At 43.3% G+C, this 19248-nt stretch overlaps 1 protein-coding gene across 1 annotated transcript in view; it reads right to left on the bottom strand.

The window, feature by feature from the left end:
- KCNAB1 (potassium voltage-gated channel subfamily A regulatory beta subunit 1) overlaps positions 1 to 18692 on the bottom strand; it is a 304726-nt gene extending 286034 nt beyond the window's left edge. Inside the window, exon 1 of the mRNA XM_090052779.1 lies at positions 18451 to 18692. Coding sequence (XP_089908905.1) covers positions 18451 to 18692 — 242 coding nt within the window. The remainder of the gene's footprint in view (positions 1 to 18450) is intronic.
- Positions 18693 to 19248: the final 556 nt, after the last annotated feature.

Below are 19248 nucleotides of genomic sequence, written 5' to 3'. Positions count from 1 at the left end.
TGTAGTCTTGTGCTTCTGCAGTCCAATTTTGAGTGTTACTATTCATCTTTCCATAAAGAAGAGGAGTCGGGGAGAAGGTTATGCATACTCTACGGCAGGTGCATCAAAGTCATCTGGCCCCACGAGGGCAGAAGAATGGTGCACTACTGGTCCATGGGCCAGATCAGGCCAATGGATCCCTCCCTCGTGCCAAATCCAGCACCTGCAGGACATGTTCTGTCTCATCTGGGATGCAAGGCACCCTTAGTGCATGCTCTGGCCAGTCCAGGATATGAGCCACGCATTGCACAGGTCATGGACTGGCACCACTTGGAGCGTAGGTCCCAGACTGGCTGCAGTGGGTGCTGTGTGTGGCACAGTCCTGGACCAGCTACAGTAAGTGCTGGATCTGGCACATAAGGGAGTTCCTGGACTTGCCCTGCATGGATGCCACATGCCGTGTGGTTCCTGGAGTGGGCACCATGTGTGGTGCATGTCCCAGGCCCAGTGCATGGAGCCAGGCTGGTGTACAGCCTTTGCTGCCTGCAGGGTCAACTTAAGACCCAGGGCTAGCATGGGGGGGAGGGCGGGTTTAAATCATGTGGCACCTTGGGTCGGATCTAGACCATGGGCCATTTTTTTGACACTCCTGCTCTACAGTGAAGCAGTGACTAAAACCCTACCACTGATTTGTGTGTCTTTGAGCCTTACCATTGCGAAAAGAAATTCCTCTCAGAGGATCAGCATAAGAGTTATGTACCACCTTAGTTCTACATCAGCCCCTAATGAGCCAGGAAGGAATTCACCTTATAAAAGTATCATTTACAACTCAATTTATAGATTCACTAATACAGAGTGAATTACTCTACTCCCCTTCTGCAGATATCCAGTTACTGAAAAATATTTAAATTCTTCTTATCATATGACAAGTATCCAGGTTGTAGCCATATTGGTCTAAAGGAAAAAGCAATCAGGGTTTGTGGACAGAGGTGATATATTGTATTAAGCCAACAAATTTTTTGCAAAAAAATTGCAAGCTTTTGGGCACAATCATCCTTCATCAGGCATCAGAGAAAAGACTGGAAAAGTTCTCCTAGGTAGAAATGAAAGTTCATATTTCATAGGATTTCATAGAGAAGTCAATAGATGGAAAAACCCTCTGGGCAGCAGTTGTTAGCTGGTAAGGAGTCTCAGGTCTCCTGCAAATTACCTTAAATAAAGGCAGGAGCAGGATCTCAGGTTTCAGGTGGTTAAGTTATTTTCTGCTTGGGAGAATATGAAGATTTCATTTTTTTTTAATCAGCTAAAATGTGATATCTTCTATGTGAACTTTTACAATCTTTTCTCTGCCTGATGAAGGGTGTTTGTGCTCAAAAGCTTGCAATTAAAGACATTTTTTTGCAAAAAATGTGTTGGTCTAATAAAAGATATCACCTTTGTCTGCCCTGATTGCTTTTTCCTCTAGACCAATACAGCTATAACCTGGGTACCCGACACATGGACAATATTGAATTTTAGCTGATTTCTGAAATTAAATCTTCACATTTTCCCCAAGAAGGAAACATCTTTGACCACCTGAATCCTGAGATCCTGCTCCTGCCTTTGTCTAATGTAATTTGCACAATCACAGCTTCACAGGAGAGCTGAGACCCCTTATCATCTAACAACTGCTGCCCAGAAGGTTTTTCCATCTGTTGACTATGAAATCCTATGAAAGATGAACTTTCATTTCTACCTAGGAGAACGTTTACAGGTCTTTTCTCTTATACCTGATGAAGGGTGTTTGTGCCCAAAAGCTTGCAATTAAAGATTTTTTTTGCAAAAATCTTGTTGGTCTAATAAAAGATATCACCTCTGTCCATGAGCCCCAATTGCTCTTATCATATGCTCTTATCAATTGCTCTTATCAGGTTTTTGTGCCTTAGTTGTGTAACATAGAATGTTACTGCTTTAATCAGATAAAGAAATAAAAGCATATTAGAAAGCAGGAAATAGCTGTCTTTTTTTTATTTTTTTTTTTGGTATTACAACTGTAGAGTGACAGATTTAATTTTCCCGGTTTAATCAGCTTAAAGCAGGGCAATATCATCAACAATCCACTGGGTGACCATCCCCTCAGTGCTTATGGTGCTTGCTTGTGAGAGGATGCTAATATCAGTGAATCTATCTTCTCACTGGATTTGAAGGGTTTTGCACAGGTAGCACTGATGGTACTTTTCCAATGACTTGAGGTATCTCCTGTACAATCTCTACATGACAGCTCCATACTATAAAGTGGGGATCACAACTGTTTGATAAACTATGAACTTAGAACGAGCCAGGAGTAGTGGCCAGTGAGTTGGCCCTGGAAGGCAGGCTCAGTCAATGCCAGCCCTGGCAGCAGGTCTCAAGCAGTCAGGTCCCCGTTCCCCCTCGCACTGCTATTCCTCAGAGCAGGCCTCATTGGATGCCTTCCTGTCTCCTTGAACCCTGCCTGCATGGCCCAGCACAGCTGCCTCTAACTGGCTGGCAGGAACATCACAGCCACCCACCTGGAGCTGCTGTGGCCATCAGCCAGCTGTCTCGTGCATGCCCATCCAGTGCACCCGGTGCCCACCAAGTGTAGTCTCTGTCCCGGATGCCTGGGTTCTGTGCGACAGAATGCAGGACAACAGAAGAGAGCGAGTGTCCAGGATGCCTGGCTTCTGTGTGTATGAGAGTGTGTGCACACATGCCTTCCCTCCACACCCTCCCACACACACACACAAACACGACCCAGGCATCAGGGTCACGACTGGGCAGGTGAGTTTTACACAGCCAGTGAGGCTGATGTCCATCTCTTGCACAACTTCCCATTCCCCAGGGGGATGGAGAGTGGGCGTTATGTTCCCAGGGTCCCCAATTTCATTATCGCCCCCCAAGCCACATTGGAACTTTGGCCTACCTCCTCCCACCATGGCCCATAAGGCTCTTTGTGGGGCAGAGGGACCACTGAAAGGAGCACTTCAGCTATGGACTGGAACTGGCATCATGAGCACAAGAGGCATAGTGATGGTGGAGAGAGCAAGCCCCCCTGCTGATATGTGTGGCCCTGGCCCCACACTGCAGCAGACTGCCTGGATCTGTAAAGCCCTAATGAACTGCCTCCTCACTCACATGGACCAGGAGCACTCCCCAGATGAGTAGGGTAAGAGGGCATGCCCACACCCTGGCACTGGGCCATGGGCCTCCGGCCACTGGCTCCTCTGTCCCTATATCACAGGTACCACTGCTCACAACCTAGGCTGTCCATGCACCATCCCTCTCTCCTTCTCCCTCCCCAGCCACCCCTAAGGGCACACACTGAGGTGCAGGGGAATGTTGCATGAGGAAGAGACATGCCTCATTTTAATCAAATGCTGAAGCTGCCAAACTTTAATGTTTTTATTAAACAAAAAAATAACTGTGCAACATTGCCTGCTCCAGAACTTGTACTAGAGCCTAGGGGACTGCCATTTCTCACAGAGACTGTGCCACTCCCCCCACAATGGGACCCAAACCATCTGTGGTCTGTCTCAGTAAGCTGGTGGGACACCCCCCGCCACCCTCCATTCTCTGGGTGACTCGAAGCTTTGGTCCCTGATTCAATCTGGCAGAGATTCAACCCAATTTGGTAGCTAAAGCTCCAAATTTGAATCAAATCAAGAGACCTTTTAATCTCTCCGAATGGAATTGGAACCCTCCGAATTAATTCGGAAAGATTCAGAGATTTGGCCATAGACACAGCTTTAAATGTTTTTTCAACATACCTCAAGGTACCAGGCAGCTCATGAACGTTGCGATGCTGTGGCAGATGGAGCATCCCACAGGAGTACGAGGGGCTCCCCAGCGTGCTTGGCAGCAGACTCGGAAGTGGACCAGAAGCACTTATGGTCCACTTCCAGGTCTGCCAGGGAATGCGCTGCGGGGGGGAGGGCCCTCATACCCCCACAGCTAACGCCTCCTGGGTCTGGGGGAGCACCGGGGGTCCCCCCACAGCTGATTGCCAGATCTACTTCTGGGTTCACCACTGAGCATGAGGAGACCCACCTCGCCCCCCGCCCTGTACTCCTGTGGGATGCTCCATCTGCCCCAGCATCGCAGTGTTCACAAGCCATGCCTGGTAACTCAAGGTACATAGAAAAAAAAACATTTAAAGCTGTGTCTATGGCCAAATTGCTGGTTCTCTGAATCAGCACTGAATCTTCGGATTCAGCCGAATTGAATCAGGGACAGTGATCTTAATCAACAAATGGAATCACTGTCCTCGATTCTGACTGAATTTGAATTCAGTATGGCTCATCTTGCATACACCTAGTGACCACCAGTGGCCAGGGGTAGCAAGTTGGCCCTGGAAGGCAGACTTACTCGATGCTGGTCCTGGCAGCAGGTCTCAAGCAACCGGGTTCCTGTCCCCCCTAGCACTAATATTCCTCAGAGCAAGCCCCATTGGAAGCCTTCCTGTCTCCTTGGACCACAAGTCAGCAGCTCCCATGCACCATATCTCCTGTTCCATGGCCCCTCTCCCTCCCTCGAAAGTTTTTTTAAAGTAGAGATATATGACACCAATTTCTTCTCCCTTGTCCAGGTGATAGGTCACCTGGTTGTAGGAGGAGATGATATTGGTCAGGTAAGACCTACCAACAACAAACCTGTGCTGGCTATCCCTCAAGAAGTTGCCTTCAGCCAGTTTGTCAAGAATGGTCTCTTTGATGATTTTCTCCAACATCTTCCCAGGGATGGAAGTTAGGCTGATGGGCCTGTAGTTCCTCGGCTCTATTTTCCTCCCTTCCTGGAGAATAGGCACCACATTAGCCTTCTTTCAATCTTTGCGCACATCACCTGAGCACCACGAGTTCTTGAAGATCTGTGCCAGTGGCACAGCTATGATGCTTGCCAGCTCCTTAAGTATCCTGGGGTGTAAGCTGTCTGGGCCAGCTGACTTGAAGGTGACCAGCCTCTCAAGGTGTTCTTTCACATGGTCAACACTGATGAAAGGTAACAGTTCTTCCCCCACCCTGGCCGTCCCATACCGTATTGAGCAGGGCTGTCCCTTGGGGCTGGTGAAAAACCAACGCAAAATACCCATCAAACAGGTTGGCTTTTTCCTGGGCTTTGGTTGTCACTTGACCCATATGGTTTAGGAGGGGTCCAATGTTATGCTTGCTTTTCCTCTAAAAAAGGACTTTTTATTGTCCTTGATACGTGTAGCCAGCTGGAGTTCAGCTGCAGCCTTGGCTTTCCTCGTACGCTCCCTACAAAGTACTACAGACCAATGTAGAGTACTTCTCCTTTGGGGTGGATCTAGCCTTCCATCATTTATAGGCCTTTCTTTTTAGTCACAGGAGGTCCATTAGTTCCCTGCAGAGCCAAGGGAGTTGCTATGCCCTTTTGCTGCCTTTCCTCCGAGACGGGATAGACATTGCTTGTGATTTCAGGATCACTCCCTTGAGGAGCAACCACTCTTCCTGAACTCCCCTTCCCTTTGGGTCATGGTCCCTTAGGGCCTCACTAACAAGCCTCCTGAACTTGTGAAAGTCAGCTTTCCTGAAGTTGAGGACTTCTGTTCTGCTGTCTGACTTGCCTGCTTTATGGTGGATGGTGAAAGTGATCAGCTCATGGTCGCTGTCTCCAAGCTTCCCTTTGATCAATAGGTCACCATTTAAGTCATTCCCCATTGCCAGTACCAGGTAAAGAAGGGTTTTGCCTCTTGTCAGTCCATAGACTTCTTGAGTCAGAAAGTTAGGCCAGAAAATTACAAAAATTGGTACTAGGATTTCCAAAAGAGCTTGAGTTTCAGTGGGCTCCCCTAGGCAGCTCTGAAAGTCCTAGTGTAGTAGCTAAAAGTTAAATCCACATTTGATTATCCAATTTTGCATCTTAACTTTCAGTTGGTTCCTAGCTGGTCATTTTAAGTTAGGGTCCTTGTTTAGATGTGTGAATATGTATTTTGGGCAAAACTTTATATAATCATTTCCAAAAATCTGTGAAAGGACTGAAGACAGAAAAAGAATACATGTGGTCTTTGACTGGAGCAGTGATTCTCAACCAGAGTATTCAGGTTCTTCTTCACTGTCCTGTAGCCTGGCAAAAGTACGCTATCGGCTCAACTGTTCAATTTATAGTCTAGGTGCTTCTTTCCAATACTGCAGCCTAGCCAGCCATTCTCCAGTCTATATTAATAAATAGTTATTCCATCCCAAGTGCAGGACTTTGCATTTGTTCTTGGTGAATCTCATCATTTGATTGTGGACCATTTTTCCAGTCTATGCAGGTCATTCTAGATCCTAGCCTTGCCCTCCAGAGCATCTGCAACTCCATCCAACTTATATAATCATGTTTAGTTTTAAAAGCTTTTAAAAAACCCTAAAATCCATAAAAAAAAAAGAACCTATTTAATAAAAGCTTTGATGTATAATAAGGTATGAAATTGGTTTTATGTACTGAAAGCCATCCTAGAGGAAAGCTACTATTAACATAAGGAAAATGATCTAAGTCTACTGTAGTTCTAGTTATTCAACAATAGGCTGAACTAAGCTGTATTTGTTAAGGCAATGAAAGGAAAAAAGAACTAATCACCTTATAAATAAATCAGCTTATGGGTATTTAATGAGTGTTCCTTATTAACAATTCATTACTTTCCATACTAAATTAAACAGCTCTTAATAAGCAAAGCTTTTTCTTCTTACCTTTACTTAAGCAAGGGAAGCACTCCTTGGTTTAGACCTGTGAATATTTGAAAGACTTGGCAAGTAGGCAAGCATAACAACATAATTAAAAAATATCCAAATTTTCCATGAGCCTAGGAGGAAGAGCTCAGCTTAAAGTAGCAGGAATAATTTAGAAAACACAGACAAGAGCCTCGGCATGAAGAGCTGTATATTTCTCCTTACAAAACAATGGTCCAAATCTCAGCTTGGCTACATGATTTATTTTCTACCAAATGCAGTTGCTATACATTGACTTGAGCTATTTTCATGCAGAGTGGGTTGGAGGGTTTGCTCTCTTGAGTGATAGACAGGGAAGTGGGAGTGGATGGGATGTGGTGGAGTTTTAAAGGCACTGACTGGAGAATGTGTACTGCTGTTTCTTATTTTCTGAACTGTTAGGCTCAATGTGGCTTGCAATAAAAGACATTCTGGAAAGGGTGGGATATAAATTTAAATAATAAACTGATAGGATAGCATGGATTGCATACTCTGGTGTAAAATTGTATAAATTCACTGTTTATAAAGTTAGTTTGAGGATATCTGTACTGTATACTATTTTGGTGGTCCTCCAGCTGCCATCTCCCATACTTTTGACTCCCTTAAGGTTAGTCAATCAACCTGCGCACCTCCTAATGCTCTGAGACACAGAGACTGGATGCCACTTCCCTGTTTAAATGCTGGTGCATAGCCAGTATCAACCAGTTTGCAGTGGCACACAGTACCACAGCTAACTTTACTAACTGTACCCTGCCGGAAGCCCTAGAACATCTTACCTTCTGAGAAAAGATGAAGTTTAAGGAAGGCCTGGAAATAAAACATCACAATAAAGAACATTTTTAAGTCTCTGCTGAAATGATAGTGAGCAGAGTCACAACCGGGACATTATACAATACTGGATCAAAAGCAATTATTTAGATCCTCTCATAAGAAAACAAAGGAGCAAAAAATCTATGCCCAACAATAGATATGCCAGCTCTGAGCTCTATCCCAGTTCCTATATGCTCAGCACAATGACTGCACAAGAGAGTTCTGTTCAGGGTCTCCGTTTTTCTGTCCACATTTAAAGTTCTCCATTTCTGGATGGCCGAGGTTCATACGGCTGGAAGGGACCTAACAAGGTCATTTAGTCCAGACCCCATATCAGGTCAGGATCATAATATCATTAGAATCATAGAAGTAGGGTCGGAAGGGACCTTGTAGATCTTCAAGTCCAACCCCCTGCCTGGGCAGGAGAAAAACTGGGCTCAAATGACTCCAGCCAGGCAGGCATCAAGCCTCTTCTTAAAGACCCCTAGGGTAGGAGCCAGCACCACTTCCCTTGGAAGTTGGTTCCAGATCGTAGCTGCCCTGACTGTGAAGTAGTTCTTACAGATGTCTAATCTAAACCTACTCTCCAACTACTTGTGGCCGTTATTCCTTGTTATGCCAGGGGGCGCTAGGGGAAACAAGGACTCTCCCAAACCCTTTTGGTCCCCGCCCCCCAGTGAGTTTATAGACAGTCACCAGGTGCCCCCTCAGCCTTCTCCTGTGAAGGCTGAACAGGTTCAGGTCCCGTAGTCTCTCAGTGTAGGGTCTGCCCGGATCATGCAGGTAGCCCTCTTCCGGACCCTCTCAGTGTTGTACACATCCCTCCCAAAGTGGGGCGCACAGAACCGGACACAGTACTCCAGTTGTGGCCTGACCAGTGCTGTTCAATCTCTAGACCACAGTTGCCTAGTTTTTTAATGAAGATGGGGTGGGAGACGGTGTCAAAGGCCTTGCTGAAGTCCAGAAAGACTACATCCACAGCAACACCTGCATCCAATGCCTTTGTGACCTGATCATAAAAGACAATCAGATTAGTCTGACATGACCTGCCCCTAATGAAACTGTGCTTGTTGCACTTGAGCATCATCCCTTAAGCCGGCCTATCACAGATGTGCTCCTTGATGATCTTCTCAAAGAGTTTCCCTAGGATTGAGGTAAGACTGACTGGCCTATAGTTGCCCGGGTCCTCCCTCCTCCCTTTTTTAAAGATGGGGACCACGTTGGCCATCTTCCAATCATCACCAAGTCATCCCAGCCAAGCATGTGTCTAAACTGTTCTTGAAAATTTACAAGAATGGAGATTCCACAACTGTTCTTGGTAGCTTGTCCAAGGCTTGACCACTCATAGTCAGAAGCTTCCCCCCCATCTCCAACCTAAATTTCCCCTGCTGCAGCTGAGGCCATCATTTCTACTCCCATCCCCTACAGCCACAGAGAAAAGCCCATCTCTCTATCCTTTCTGTAATTGCCCTTCAGGTATTTGAAGACTTATCAAATCTCCCCACCCTAATAAACATACCCCGACACCACAGTCTTCTCTTCCCTAGACTAAATAACCGTAGCTTTTTCAGCCTTCCCTTTTAAGTCTCCTTTCCCTTGTTCCTAATCATTGCAGAGTCCAGTGCAGAACAACAAAAATCTGTCCACATCCTTCTTGAAGTGTGGGGCTTAAAACTGGACACCATACTCCACCTGAGGCCTCACCAATACTCAAAAGTGTAGAAGAATCACTTCCCTTGATTTACAAGAGACACTTCTGTTAAAATAACCCCACATTGGATTTTTTGCAAGAGCACACTGTTAGCTCATATTCAGCCCTACTCCCTAGAGTATCTACAACTCCACCCCACTTGATGTAACCTGCAAGTTTATGGAGTGTGTTCTCACTCCCATCATCCAAATCATTAGTGAAGATATTAGAAAATACCAGCTGCAAGACAGATCCTGTAGGGAACCACACTTCATACCTCCTCCTAATTAGACATTGAGTCATTGATGCCTACTCATGGAACATGATGATCCAACCAGTTATGTATCCACCTTGCAGTACTTTCATGTAGTCTTTATTTCTGTAGCTTATTAATGAAAATGTCTTTAGGCAGTTTCAAAAGTCTTGATGAAGTCAGGTATATCACAACCACAACCCCTCCCCATCTCATCCACAGAGCCTGAGAAAGTACCTTATCATAGAAAGAAGTCAGGTAGGTCAAGCATGACTGCTCTTGGTGAATCCTGATTACCTTCTCTTTAGGTGCTTCACAACAGAATCCTTGAAGATCTACTTTATGAGCTTTCTAGGTACAGAGGTCATGCTGACTGCTCTGTAATCCCCCAGATTATCTTCCTTTACTTTCTTAAAAGATGGACAGTATATTTGCTCTCTCATCCAGAGCCTAACCAGAAGACAGCTAATGGCTCTGAAATTGCCTCAACCAATGCCTTCAAGTACCCTAGGGTGCACCCTATCTAGTCCTGCCAACTGGAAAGGACGTAGCTTCTCTATGCAATCCCTAACCTGTTCTGCCATTACTCTAGGCTGTTTGTTTCCTTCCCCATCTTTGCTACCAACTGCATTTGTCATCTGGTAGCTGCCCCTATTTTTTTTTAATTCAGTTTTCACGGGCATTAAATACTTCAGCCTTCACTGCATAACTAGAATGGCTTCTACATTCCATAAGGAGCCTCTAGGCTCTCTGGACTTCCTCTTCCTTTTGACATATTTGTAAAATCCTTGTTTATTGCTTTGTATGTCCCTTGCCAACTGCATCTCAAATTGTGCTTTGGCCTTCCTAATTTTCTCTCTCCGTGCCCATATTATACTTTTACCCAGTACTATAACCAAGTTTCTACTTTTTATAAGTTTCCTTTTTTTGAATTTCAACTCATTGAAAATACTGCTGTCTAGTCAAGCTGGTCTCCTGTTGCACTTCCAATTCTTCCATCACATCAGGAGTTTGCTCCTGCATCCTTTACCTCCTTAAAGTACAGCCAGCTCTCCTAGATTCCTTGCCCCACTCAGCCTGGGATCCTGCTCACCAGTTCTCTAAGTCTGCTTTCCTGAAATCCAGTGTCCTTATTTTGCTGCTCTCCTTCCTTCCTCCCTTTTGGATATTGAACTCTATCATTTCATAGTAAATATCACCCAAGTTAACTTCCACCTTCACATTCTCAATTAATTCTTTCCTGTTTGTGAGCAGTAAGTCAAGAAAAGCTTCCCGCTAGCTGCCTTCTCTGCCATCTGTACCAAAAAGTTATCCGCAACACATCCCAGTAATTTGCTGGACTGGTTGTGCACTGCTGTGCTTCCCTCCCAACAGATGTCTAGATAATTAAAGTCTCCCATAAGAAAAAAGTCCTGCAATTTGAAGCTTCCATCAGTTGTATAAAGAAGGCCTTGTCTGCCTCCTGGTTTGGTGGCCTTTAGCAGATGCCCACCATGACATCCCCCTTGCTGCTCTGCCCTTTACCCAGAATCATTCAACAGATCTCCCTTCCACTTCACATTGCACCTCTGAACACATATAGGGCCTCTTCCTTTTCTTCCTGCCTATCCTTCCTGAACAAGCTATACCCATCCATGGCAGTACTCCAAGTCATTTGAACTAGCTGCTAAGCAGAGTTTTTTCCCTTAGCTTCCCTTCCCGGACTTCTGCCACACAACCCCTCACACATACTCAAAATGGCAACTATTAGAGGGGCAGTTCAAAACATTTCACAGTCAATGGGAATTTAATAGTCTGTTCTAATGTAAGCACCGCATCCCCTTTCCTTGAGTGTTCCTGTTTGGTTCACCAGACTCAAAAAAAGAGAGCACTCTGACCCTGGAAAGTATTTAAGTGCATTGCAAACTAGGAATGTTCCAAACCATTCTGCCAGGCTGTGTATGTCATGTCACAAGGTATTCTGTAGACATTTTCTGAAAGCATACTTCTAAAATGATGAAATGCTAGGGCATTTTTACTTATACAAAAGATGTTCATGCACTGCAGTATGTGAAAATGCAGGCAGATAGTAAGGTACCAATAAAGTTAAACAAATGTGTTGAATAATCATTCTAAAACTCCATTTATTTCACTATAAAATCTGTACATATCCACAGAAGACATAAAATGGAATTTTAAATTTAGAATGCTCTGGTACTGCTATAAGGTTGCAAGGCAAAACTGCCTTGCCTTTTGTTCCAGAATAAGTAGCTTGCCTCTTCTAGTCATGTGCTCCTGCACTTTTGTAAAAGTGATTTTAATTCAACCGTCCTAATTTTTATATTTGTATTTCATAACAAGTTTCATAACAGCATTGTTCACTAACTGAGCTTAAGCAAGGGAAGAATAAAACAGACCTATGAAGGAAAGCACAGTCCCAACTCTAAGAATTTAACAAAATAATCCATAACACTTCCATAAAACAATCTATAAAGTTACACAAAGTATAACAAGAGACACATGCACATGAGAATGCAACACACAGAACATTTATAATTTAAGGCAGATAGGCTTTATCAGCCTTAATCTATTCATAACAAAAAAAACCCCCAAACCCTGTAGCCTAAAAGTACACTCTGCTGTCATCCTGTAGGCACTTAAGACAGGGACAGTTAAGTAATTCTCAACTATGATCCAGCTGCCCAGTAAAAAAAGAAACAAAAACAAAAAAACTTATCAACTGGTTGTTCTTTTGACTCTGAATACATGTTTTTGTTTTAATGTTTGGACACTATAGGCCAGATTCCCCTCTCACCGATTTCTTCTTTGCAGCTGTGTAACTCCATGGACAGACTTGAATTGGCCAGTGAGAGAATACCAAGCTCCTCACCGTTTCTTCCTGTGCTGACTCAACAGTGTTTATCTCACATGCTCTCTTGTCCGCTGTTCTCCTTTCCTGGAGCATCAGGCTCTCCACAACCACAAATCTCCTTGACTGGCAAATAAACAGTAAAGCTGTATGACAGTTTTAAAAAAATACTAGAGAAAAGCCTGCCTTAGCTCAGTTTTAGGCAATTTTATGACCATTTCAGACAAAAGAAAATCTCTAAGGAAAGCAAACAAATTATACTGACTTATTAGGAAGCCTAGTCCACTTTGTAATCTCAGCGTCCCTCCATAAACAAACTGCTTTATTTGATCTCTTCAGTCCACTCACCTTTGCCCCTCTCAGCAGTTCCCCCTTCCCCTACCCTTTGTATTTCATTTATTTTATTCCTTTTTATTAGTACCCTTGCTTTCTGCAAGTCAATTTATAGTATCTTATGAAGTAGGCTGTAGCCTATGAAACCTTGCCCTACCTTCTGCCTAACTTCAGACTAACACAGCTAACTATTTCCTCTTTCCTTAGTAGGAACACCAAAAAAATGTTCTTCACTTTAAATCTGGCATCAGTTGGGGAATCTGCTGAAATGAACTTGGGCAGGGTGTGTGCATGAATCCACTTGTGAGCATTTTTCATTCTCCCTCCATTTTCTTTTCCACTATATAAGTGAAAAAGTGGTGTTAAATTCTGGTGTTGATGAGACTGCTGTAAACACAGACTAAATTGGCTGAAGGCAAAGAAATCACACTTGATGTATGTGCAACATCAGGAGCTGACCTGAAGATTACAATCAAAGTAGAGAAGATTATATGAATAAAATGAGTTCATTCTGAGTATTTATGGTTTCCGCATCACAGTTGGTTAACAAGATAGGAACCACTTCAGGAAGCCATTGGGACAGGTCTCGACTGACATCTTGGACAATGGGCCTAGGAGATGCCAGAAAATGAGAACTACTCTGATGATATTTTGCAGCTTTCACAACACTGTGAATCATAAGTTCGCTTACAACCATTTTTTGCTGGAGCCTAAAGCCCTGAACGTGAGGAGTTTTATTTAGGCAAAGCTCCCAACAGGGAGGTTTGGGTCAGATCCTAATTTTGCGACCCAAACCCAAGGCTTACTTACAAACCAAACCTAATGATAAATTTTCACTACTTTGAGGTCACATTCAATGAATTAAAGTAGGCTCTTTACAGACAAAAATAGATCAATAGAAAGACAACCACCAAATACAAGGTAGGATACACTAGAACTCAACTATCTGGGCAATCATTTAAAAAAAAAACGAAGTCATTTATTTTCTAGACTGATACAGCATCCAGAATGCAGTGATTTTTTTTATTTCAAATCGCCAAAAACACAAGTCAGACCTAACTGATTAATGTTTTTAGAGACAGCATGTCAAAGAACTTCCGTTTACTACTGCTTATTTCCCCAGCTCATTAAAATATTTCATTGCTTACTACAAACCTTTTTTTGGCTTGTGGAAACTAATTTATCCCATAATTACAAGTTATGTTTTCAACTGCCATGCAGATAACATCTCATCAACAGCAGTTAAGTAATATTATAAGTGGCCCATAAGTACACACTTCAGTCCTTGCCTTTCCTAATCCAAGATGATTACAATAGGGGACATGAAGAGAAGAGGCAGGAAGAGCCAGATCCAACTCCCATAATGGAAATCTTATTAATTTTAATAGTAGTTGACTTCAGCCATAAGAAAACTTGGAATTTTAAACAAAACCTCTTGATGGCTCAAACTGAAATCCTTCCTAATTTTTCCTGGCTTTTAGGCCTTCCTTTCTCACTTCCATTAATTTCTTTACTTTACCAAAGTCAACCTTTCCCCACCCTCCAGTGGCCCAAATCCCATCACACAAGAGCTCACAGGAATCATTGCCCATTGACAACTTCAGCAGAATGCGTTTCTGTGCCTTGTTTACATGTTTCCCCAATTTACCTTCATCAGTTTAGAAACTAATTTAGACAGGTATGTGCAACGGTATTGTTAGGGCTGTCAATTCATTTTAGGAGCTCCTGTATCCATTTAATGAACACAAAGCACTCAAATCAATTTAAGAATATCCATGCAGTGAGTTTTTAAACCAAGCTAATTAACTTGGGCCTTGTCTAAACAGGCACCTTGCACTGAATTCCTCTTTATTTTAAGCTATAAAGGTAATCAAGAAAAAGAACATGAAGGGTGATGATCTAGATCTCTCTATGGAAAATACAAGGGAGAAACTAAAATGGAAATCTAAGAGTTTCCTGCCCTTTCTGGAAGATTTACTGAATCAGTAGTGTAACTAGGGGTGGGCAAGAAGGGCACTACCCTGGGTGCCAAGTTAGGAGGGGGCCATAATCTCTCCTCTCACCCCCACAGAGTCTGTGACCCAAGCCCTCATGGCTTACTTATGCCAGGGACTCAGAAACAGTCCCTGGCGGCTGTGGCTGTGGCTGTTGCTGCTGCTGCTGCTGCTGCTTTAAGAGCAACAGCTGGAGTGGGCAGAGCACAAGGCAGTGACAACAGCTCAGCTCACAAATAACTCAATTTAGAAATTCCTGGCATGGGTAAGACTGTCACACCCCTCTCCACTCTCCCACAGCATTTGCCCAGGGTGCTAACTGTGCTTGTTATTCCTTTGTACTGAATAGGTATAATGTGATCCTTACACAAACCCTGTTTTCCAAGCTGGTCTGAGTTTTGCCCCAGCGTATGAAGGAGAAGCAGAACTCCCTTTCATATCCCACGTTATGAGATATGAAATGGGTAAGTGCGGTTTACAGTGGCACAAAGTCCAGGAGGAATCTGCTCCTGGAATGACTTTCACTCCAAATAATTTGAAAACACAGACGGGTCACATCTAGACAGGCTGAGGCTGGTGGCAGGAATTGTTCCAACAGTTGCACTTGGCCCCAGATCTAGACTTAACAGACTGATACTTGCTGCTACACAGAGTGAGTATCAAGGGACCATTGGGTAAGCACAGCTTGGATGGGTGTTTCAAAGAGCACATCCAAGTTGTCATCTATGTAGGCACAAGCAGGTGGCCAGAACTGACCAGGCCACCAGCAATGAGCAAAATAGCATCTTTGCCAAGTGACTGTTTGCCCTTCAGCCAGTCAGCTTTTTGTTTTTCTTGGCAGTAAAAATAAATAAATAAAATTAAAAACAGATCCTGCTGCTGTTCTTCTCAGTTGTCTTCCCATCTGCAATATCTGGTAAGAACTTGCTACAAAATCCATTGCCAGGGACTGGGGGGGCGGGGGAAAGAAGGGCTGCTGATACTCAAAAGCTTACTTTACAAAGCATATTTCCAGGCAAATGCAGGACTGCAACAAAAGTAGAAGATCCTTGCTCATCAGTTTCAGAGAACTCAGAATATGAACATCTTGTTCAACCTGGTGAGATCACTTGAGTTAGGGATAGACATTATACATAAACCAGTTTAAGTGATCAGAAACTGGTTTAAATCTGTAACAGAACAAATGTTCAGCACACATAAACCAGTTTGAAAATGGCTGACGCTGGTTTGAGATAAACCTGGTTGAACGTAGTATCAGACTTAACTAATTTGGCTCAAACTGGTTTATGCAGTGCCTGTCCCAGACCTCTTTGCTAGTTTAAGACAAACCAGACTCCCCCAGCATCCTGGCATGTTCTCTAGGCTGGGCAGGGCTCTCTTCTCCACAGCAGGGCTGGCCCCATCCTTATGCTCCCTGGCTGCAGCTCTAGAGACTGCAGGCTGCCTCCTCCCTCCCCCTCACCACTCCCTGCTAAGCAGGAATTCTCCCCTCCCCTCTGCCTTGCTGAGGAGGTGTCTGTGTATTAGCTAGCAGAACACATGCTGGCTACCATATGTGCTGAATCAACAGGTAGAATCAACAACTAGCTGGTATGTCCCTCTGTTTTCTTAATGGGGTCATAAACACTGAGTTAGCGGGTGATAAACACTGTTATCAATTTCCTACTGGTCTATCATAGTGTCCTGCCAGGGCCTGGCCACGTGCCCCTCAGCTCAGTACTGTGGAAGGAAGGGAGGGCTGTTCTAGTCTGGTTACAAAACTGATTTAGCCTAGCCAGGTTAAACTAACCTGCAAAGACTGAATCAATTCAGGCTCAGGATTTTTGAATGTCTGTCCCTTGAACTCATATCTATAGTGATTATACTTGTTGCCTAAAAAAGTCAAAATTGGCAAGTTTCCTTTTTGTCTTTGGTCACTTTTACATGGTTTTTCCATCTCCTTGTCCAGGTATAGGCAACTTTTTCTGTCTATGGGCTGGAATGAACAACCCTGGGCCAGAAGCTAGTGAGTGCTAGGAACTGCCCGTTGATGATGCTTATCCCTGTGATAGCATCAGGAGAGTCAACAGCCAAACTCCTTGCTGCCAAAGCTCCACATCTGCAGCCCAGATATAATAGTTTTGAAGGCTTTTTCAGCCCACAGGCCATAGGTTGTCAGCCCATCCTAATTTATCACATCATGTTCACTAGAGAATGCGATGTGAAAAATATGATAAAATAGGACTATATTTCATGTCATGTAAAATATGGAGACAGGTTTCTGGACCAAGTGGTACAGACCTTGTAAAATGCAGATAATTAGCCTCAAAAAGAGGATGTAAGATGAACCATAGTCATGCTATCAGCCTCACTGGAATGAGGTTGCACTAGATGCCAGGGTTCAGTACTTGCACCAACGCTTTTCAACATATTCATTAATGTTTTGGATTTGAGTGTTAAATGCATACTGGCAAAGTGTGTGGATGACACCAAATTTTGGGGGCGTGCAGTCACATTGGAGGATAGGCTGGTGATACAGGCTGACTGGGACAGGTTCACAAGGTGGGTGGAACAAAACCTACTGATGTTTTACACCAAGAACTTGTAAAGTACATCATCTGGGGAGAAATAATCTGCAACACACTTACAGACTTGGTGGTGCTACACTTGATAGCACCACAACTGAAAGAGACCTGAGGGTCATGATAGGCCATAGAATGCACGTAAGTCACCAATGCGATGCCATAGCCAGCAAAGCAAATAAAACACTTGCATGCATGAGTGTGCCTGCGCCGCCATGCACACCACACGGCTTAGGGGGAACACTGATGGTGAACAGACATTAAACAACATCAAGCCCTCAGCTTTCAGACAAAAGCTCTGCCACTTGACTAGCAAGCAAAATAAACTCAGCCACCATGTTAATAGGTCATACAGAGGCCCTGTGTCTTCAAAACCTTCAACTAGCAGTTCTCATTTGGATTCAATTACAGATGCACCCCAAACCATAACCTAGTTCCTTAATGATCAGACAATTATACTTAGCTGATGTATGCACTTGTACACCAAATCAGTAAGGGAAGACTGGATTTAAAAGATCTGTCATCTTAAAAACAGGTTAGCTGAAAACCAATCCGTTTCCAAAATAAAAAGCCATCGTCTTGCTAGTACCACATAAAACAGAGCTGTTTATGGCATTTGTAAAAACATAATTAAAATATGCCTCAATTTCACAGTTTACAGTACCCAAACCAAAGAGACAGAAACAGATTTTTCTCTTCTTCCTTCCAAGACCTATTTGACAATGTGAATATTTCTTTAACAAGTGATGGTAGCTAAAAGGTGGCTGTAAACTCCTGTAATATATCAAAAAAGTCCAACAAATTCAGTAAAGAGGGACTGCAAAACAGCAGGTGACAACAGTTTCAAATGTCATTACCTTAGGTATCTACATGTATACTGAACCCACTGCACTAAGCCTTCAAACAGGTAGCTAGGCAGTAAAAGTTCTTATACGATGTGGATTAGCATTTTATCCTGGTCTATCTAATTTTTATTTTACTTGTCCAAGTTTTGCAAAGAAAACACTTTCTAGGAATTAGTTTATGTAATTGAGATGCAGGGTGCACTTTCCCTAGATAAATGAAGAATAAATGCATGCTTATATACATAATTTAGCACAAAATGTCTGTAGTTTTTTTAAACAATATTCTATTTATAGCATATTCAAGACATATCATGTGAAATCTTGATACCATATTGTTCTACATTATAAAACTAAATTTGACCAAGCTTCTCCATCACTTTGACTATGCAACAGTAATTCTACTTTGAAAATGAACTATGATGTATGAAAGTACCTGTATATCATTCCCGTCTCAGATTTGACAGTTTCCTGCAGTGACAATCCATGCATATGCAGAAACTTCTCTAATTGCTTCAGTTCTACAGCTCCACTTAGCTTCCCTCCCCAGCATGTTGCTAGGGGGCTGATTTTAGGCACTGCAATTTGCCTTTTGCCCTTCAAAGGTGCCTCGCTGGATTTCTGCATATTTGGCTTATGGAGTGGGATATCCGTGCAGTGAGGCTTGTATAAATGCATGTTCCACAACACAGCTTGGCAAAAAAAAAATAATAATTTAAGTCCAATAAAACACTTGAATTTTATGTTTTTGGTAGTTTCTACTTTATGTTCTTCTGAAAGGGAAACCTGTTACTATTGTATTGCTAGGAGCAGTTAGGATTAGTTTAGTTTTGCCCGTCTCACAAGACCTCAGAGCTATAAAAGCAGTGTTTTCCTCCCAGCTATTATGCGTCTCATTGCTCCTGGCTCTTTTTAATTGATGCCAGAGTTGCATTCTGGCCAGGATCAGTGACCCCTTTCGTTAACTGAAACCTCTTATGGTCAAGTACTACAAGGAGCTGTGGAATGCCCCTGGGAATAAGATGCCAGCACTGTTTCCCATGTCTGATATTTAAAGTACAAAAAAATATTTGGTTCGGATTCAGGCCAAAGTTGATAAACACAAGTTCTCATAAGGTTCATTTCAGGCCCTAGACTGAATGTTGTAATGCCCCTTAGTAAAATTAAGGTAGCCTCTCAAAGTTTTAAGCACTTGTTAGTAAGATCAAAGTTATACCACTCCAGGACAGGATTA

Source organism: Crocodylus siamensis, chromosome 6 (assembly GCF_052110815.1).
Source record: "Crocodylus siamensis isolate JL-2025a chromosome 6, ASM5211081v1, whole genome shotgun sequence".
NCBI classification, from domain to species: domain Eukaryota; kingdom Metazoa; phylum Chordata; order Crocodylia; family Crocodylidae; genus Crocodylus; species Crocodylus siamensis.
This window is presented reverse-complemented; position numbering and strand designations above follow the sequence as displayed.